The 6,000-nt window shown below is 42.8% G+C and overlaps 1 protein-coding gene across 14 annotated transcripts in view; it reads left to right on the forward strand.

Annotated features, from left to right (window-relative positions):
* FERRY3 (FERRY endosomal RAB5 effector complex subunit 3) overlaps nucleotides 1-2,216 on the forward strand; it is a 46,474-nt gene extending 44,258 nt beyond the window's left edge. For all 14 annotated transcript variants that reach the window (XM_051850211.3, XM_051850206.3, XM_008259690.5 and 11 more), the window contains 3 exons: nucleotides 339-396; nucleotides 997-1,064; nucleotides 1,672-2,216. In XM_051850211.3, coding sequence (XP_051706171.1) covers nucleotides 339-396; nucleotides 997-1,064; nucleotides 1,672-1,764 — 219 coding nt within the window. In that variant the 3' untranslated portion in view covers nucleotides 1,765-2,216. The remainder of the gene's footprint in view (nucleotides 1-338; nucleotides 397-996; nucleotides 1,065-1,671) is intronic.
* Nucleotides 2,217-6,000: the final 3,784 nt, after the last annotated feature.

Here is a 6,000-nt window from a genome sequence, read left to right on the forward strand (position 1 = left end):
TTTTATTGCTTATCCCAATATTAATGCTGTTCCTGAAAGCAGTAGGTGGAATTGCTATGTCACTTATATCAGCCTATAGAATTCATTATCTAAGAAGTTTTAAGGGTATGTTTATTTTTAGTTTATTTATTAGGCTCATTAAATTGGTTCACATTGTAAAGACTGGTGTAACAGCTAGAAGAGGTTCTAGCCTAAGAGTCAGAGGAAAGCCAGTCACAATTATGGTTAGCAAAGAGCAGCCTGAACCCATTCACAGTGTGCACAGTCCACGTTTAGACAAATAAACATCTGCCTATGTTTTGCCTTTTACAAAGTATTTGTTCCATTTCTGTTTTTAGGAAATGACTATCCCCTGGTGCTTGAGGAGAGCCGAACTTGTGTTTAAGTGTGTCAAAGGTGAGCTTCCCCTTCTGTCCACCAACTACCCTCTGTCTCTCCTTCCAAATATTAAACATAAAGCAATGCAGAAGGCCTGTGAATGTTACTCCTGGCCCCTGGGACTTCGCTGAAATGTTTAGCAAGAAAGTACTTCAGAATTGCTTTTAATTTTTTTTTAGTACAAATTGCCAGCTCTTCTGAAATAAAAGATATTTGGATTTATATATAATATATATTACATATTTATATATGTATACATATATATAATTCTGGCTTGTTCTCTACTGTTTTTCATTTTTTAAAAAAAGCAGAAAATAGCCACTTATTTAATTAACGTTTCATCACCTCTGTTACTTCACTTAATGGGCCGTACTCAGTGCACACTAACTGGGAAATCGCAAGGGTGTGTTGACAGAGCTGTGTTAAAGCCTCTGTGTCACGGAGGATTAGAAACTGCCGAAGTCTGTCCTGTAGGCGGAGCCTTCCTGCAGGCAGGCGGCTAGCGGGGAAAGCCAAGACACGAAACCCCACAGTGAAAACGCAGTTTATTTCAGAGCGTGACTGGCAGGTGTGAAGACCAGAACTCCTAATGCAGCAAAGTTTATTGCTCTGTTTTAGGGTTCATGATGGAAATGGCTTCATGGGATGGTGGAATTTCCAGAACCGTGCAGTTTCTGGTTCCACAGGTTTGTTATCTGCATATGCCTCACCCCAGTTCAATGTCTTTTATAGAATATTCCTCACACATAGAGCTAGACACGCTGTCCCAAATTCCTAAAACTAAAATGCTAACACTTCCTCTCTTGTAAGGGGAGAAGCATTTGGATGCCATAAAGCACTTGGTTTATTGTCAGAGATGTCAGCATCTACCTCTCAAGGGATCTGTTATGTAGCCCCCAAACCAAAGTGATTGGTCTTTCCATTGTTTTCTCCCCATGGATGCTGTGTAGATTACAAAGTGTTCACAAGCAGGGCGTTCGCAGAGGATGAGTCTGTCCTGTATAGAACATGGCCAACTTAGTGGTAATGCAATAGGGATAGCACAGGACTTCTGTAGGGATTGTTCTGGTAATCAAGCTTACTTGACAGCAACAAGCTAAGGTCTCAAAAGATGAAGCCAGAAAAGCAAGCCCTGTCCATAGCTGTGCAATTAAATCAGCCATAAAAGCTCATTCTCAAGTATCCCACTCCATATCGAGAAGTAAGTTCATACTTTAAAGTGCTTTTCAAGTTTAAAAATAAAAGTCTGTGGTGATTGAACAAATACACAGTTGTTTTTTTAACCTCCTACAGAGTATTTCTGAAGAAATGTTTTACCAGCTTAGTAACATGCTGCCCCAGATCTTCCGAGTTTCATCCACGCTGACGCTGACATCCAAGCACTAGACCCTAATAGATGGACGTGCTGGCGGAGGAGGATTGTGAAACTCTCCAGGAACTTGAGCTATGCTGCGATTCTGTCAAGAGAAAGATGCCCAGAAAGAGGAGCTGCAGCCCGAGCCACAAATCAAACCACCACACCACGTCTGTTCCACATTCCAAAGCCTTCCATCCCGCACAGAGCCAGTGGCCGGCCCCCGCCTTCCACGTGTAGGCTCTTTCTGAAAGAATCTCTCTCTGTTGTACTGTTACCTCCCATCTTGGAATACTGGTGTGTGAAAACTTGCATAGTATAACCCATGTACAGTTACCCTAGGAGACTGTTTACTGCATTTTTGGGGAGACATTTGATTTGTAACGGGCTTGAGTTATATCAGGTACAAGCCTTTAAATTAAACTTATAAGTAAAATCTTCCTTGTCTATGTGCCAAATCAAAATTAAAAATCACTGAAATATACATTGCAAATATGGATTTCTTGTGAAAATTGTAGAAACAAATATATGAGACAATTGTGCTTATTGTTTTAAATTCTGCTTCAAACCCATGCTTTTAATCTACTCTTTCTAAGGTTGTATGAGTTAGAATCAGAAACCGCTTTGGATTCTTTACCTCTGTCTCAGCTTCCCTCTGTGACCTTGCCTTGTCTATTAATAGCATTTCATGGGCTGGGAAAATAGTGTGTTCTTTTTTGCAAGCCTGATGTAAAGTTATTCTAAACCAGCACCTGGCAGCATTTTTGTCTTATTAACATGACAATTGGACAATGAGGATCATTTTTCTTTCTCTGTCTTTGGCCCTACATTTCAGATCCCTTAACCTTTCCTCTACTCCTTGCCTTTATTTGCTGACAACTATGTCCCCACCTCTGTCTTTACTGTGTAGCTTTCTTTTCCATTGTCTTTCCTTGTGGCGCCACTTTCCCGGACACTACATATCACTCATTATCCCATCTTGAATAGATTTGCTGTGACTTGTGATGACATTAAGCAAAGGCATTTGCCAAAGCACACATTTATAAAAGCAATCGTTTCATCAAACTGTTTTTGTGTGGATGTTGTAGCTGGCCAGTAGAATGAAATGAAGTGCCTTTGGCATTGTGATAAAATGGCATAGCTTGATTACAAGACACAAAAAGCACTAATTCAGTATTCCTAAATGCAATAGGTATTACAGAAACCAGTGTCAATGCAAAGTGCTTTTCCTAACTGAATGCGTCCTGGTTTTCTGCCTAAGGAAGGGGGTGGGTCCAAGCCACAGTGCTAAGAAGAACCCTAAAGAGACACCTAACCCCAGCAGTATGTCCATCAGACACTAACTCTTTCCAAATTCTTTGTCAGAGAGCTGATGATTACCCCAAGTGCAGATATGTATTTTGCCCTTAGAGTCTATACTTTGGCAAGACTATTCTCATTGAGACTAATATAAAACATGGCCCAGGGGTAGGGGAGAGCAGTGTCAGACTGTTTTGGTTCATAGACTAACAGATTGCAAATCAACTTGGAAGTGGGTACAGTGAGATCAGCAAAAAGCATTCAAAAAGAGACATGAAGAATCTTCCTAGGGGACAGACATTTAGCCTAGCAGTTAACATACCAATGTCCCATATTGGAGTACCCAGGTTCAATTCCCAGCTCTGGCTCCTGACTCTAGCTTCCTGCCAGTGCAGACCCTGGGAGGCAGCAGTGGTGCCTCAAATGCTTGGGTTCCTGTCACCTGTGTGGAAAATCTGGGTTAAGTGCCCAACCCTGGCCATTGCTGGCATTTGTGGAGTGGATGGGGTCTTGATGTCTATGTGTGTACGTGTATGAGTGTGTGTGTATATCTTAGCCCCCAACCCATGCCCTACCTGCCTCTCAGGGAAAAATAATCTTTCCACAGAACCCTGTAACTCCTCTAGGGTCAACCACCAATTTGAAAAGTGGCCAGGTATTAGAGCAAATGTTTGTTCACAGAGTGGGTGAATGCTGCTGCCCAGCCCTTACATTGTCACCTCAAGGCTGCTTTGTTAAGTTACTTAGGATCTAGTGGCTTTTACCTGAGCACAAATTTGAGGTACTATTTGGCCTATGAAGTCAAAACACATGTATGGAGTCTCCATATTTTATATAGTGCTGTATTACATTCAGAAGCAGTAAGAACCGAAAAAGCTTGTTTACACTGATGAAAACACCAAACTGAAAACCAGCACATAATTTAAAATGCTAATTACATGCACTTGAGTGGTGATGATTTTAGTGATGCAGTAATTAAGGAAGTCTGAAGTTTTGTATTTGGAAAAGTTGAGGTTGTGGTTTTTTTTCTGAGGGTTCCACAGGGTTTTATTGGAAGGGAGTGATTTCCGACCACTTGTGAATGGTAAGTGAAAGAAGGTGCCCTAGCAGGCTGAGACTGGGGAGGGCATTCACAGTACAAAGTGCAGAGAGGGACAGAAAAGAACAGAGGCAGTGACAGCCGGCCAGCAAGTTGAGAAGAGCTGACCACAAGAGTCTTACGAGAGGACTATTTCAAGGGGCGTAATGTTTTCTACTTGTTTTTTATTTTTAATTATTTATTTGAAAGAGTTACACAAAGAGAGGAGAGGCAGAGAGAGAGTTTTCTATCCACTGGTTCACTTCCCAATTGGCCACAGTGGCTGGAGCTGTGCAGATCCAAAATCAGGAGCCAGGAGCTTCCTCCTGGTCTCCCACACAGGTACAAGGGCCCAGGCATCTGGGCCATCTGCTGCTGCATTCCCAGGCCACAGCAGAGAGCTGGATTGGAAGAGGAGCAACCCGGACTCTAACCAGCACCCATATGGAATGCTGGCACTGCAGGCAGTGGCTTTACCCGCTACACCACAGCGCTGGCTCCTGTTTTCTACTTGTATCAAAAGTTAAGTATTCCTAACAGATGACAGTATAGTCTTCAAAACCTTCAAAGTATGCCAGGGAAATTAGGCAGGGGCACTGAGCCCGAGGTTTCTATTCTGCACTGCTCTGGCCTGCCCTTTTCCCATGTCTGCTCTTAAAACACCAAACCAAGCAAAGCTGTAACCTTGCCACTGATCTGGGAGTGTGGCACCAGCTGCTCCTCTGCATGACTGTGTGACCAGAATGGAAGAAATGCATGAAAAAGAATGTCAATGGGAGCAACTTGGCCTGCCTGGGAGTGCGCAGGGCTCTTCTCGGCACAATGCTCGCCATCCTTTGTGGCATTCAGTTGGATCCCGGCTAATGATCACAAGGAGCAGCAGTGTGTGTGAAAGGAAAGATGAATTCACAGAACACTGCTGTCCTAGCAGCCCTGGGAAAGGCTCTGCAGAGCTGTCTTGGAAGAACTGGCGGAGCTCAGAGAGCAGAGCCTCGTGGATTTTTGTTTATAAGTGAAAGGAATTGCTTTTCTATGCCTTTTTCTTTTTTAAAAAAAGATTTATTATTTATTTAAAAGTCAGAGTTACACAGAGAGAGGAGAGGCAGAGAGAGAGAGAGAGAGAGAGAGAGAGAGAGGCTTTTTTTTTTTTTAATTTGAAAGAGTAACAGAGAGAGGGGAAAAGAAAAGAGAGAGAGATCTTCCATCTGCTGGTTCACTCCCCAGATAGCCACAAATGGCCAGGGATAGACCAGGCTGAAGCCAAGAATCAGGAACTTCTTCCAGGTCTCCCATGTGGGTAGTAGTGGCCCAAGCACTTGGGCCATCTTCTGCTGTTTTCCCAGGCCATCAGCAGGGAGCTGGATCCGAAGTGGAACAACCAGAACACAAACTGGCAACCATATGGGATGCAGACATTGTAGGTGGCAATTTTACTCACTATACCACAATGCCAGCTCCTTTTCAGTGGCTTATTTTTTCCCATTTAGATTAAATTGGACTGCCTAGCTCAAGAGAATCAATAGCAGTGTAAGAAACATCATCAGTATATATTTTAGAAATGTCTTTAAAAAGAACTTCAAACAAAAGCTTATATATTGGTCAGATAATGAAAATGTGGACAAAGGCTTGCAGGAATCTAACCTTGTATTTCTTCTAGGAACAAAGATTTAGTATTCACTCGTTTGATGTTCATTGTAGCTTTTCAAAAGTCAAATTTATTTATTTTCATCTACTTGAAAGAGTGAGAGAGTGCTTCCATCTGTGGTTCACTCCCCAAATGTCCACAACAGCCAGAACTCCCTCTGGGTCTCCCACGTGGGTGGCAGGGCCCAGGTACCTGAGCCATCTCCTGCTGCCTCCCAGGATGCATTAGGAAAAATGCTGGATCAGG

Source organism: Oryctolagus cuniculus, chromosome 9, assembly GCF_051225735.1.
Source record: "Oryctolagus cuniculus isolate XC-2025 breed Fujian yellow rabbit chromosome 9, ASM5122573v1, whole genome shotgun sequence".
Taxonomy (NCBI): Eukaryota; Metazoa; Chordata; class Mammalia; order Lagomorpha; family Leporidae; genus Oryctolagus; species Oryctolagus cuniculus.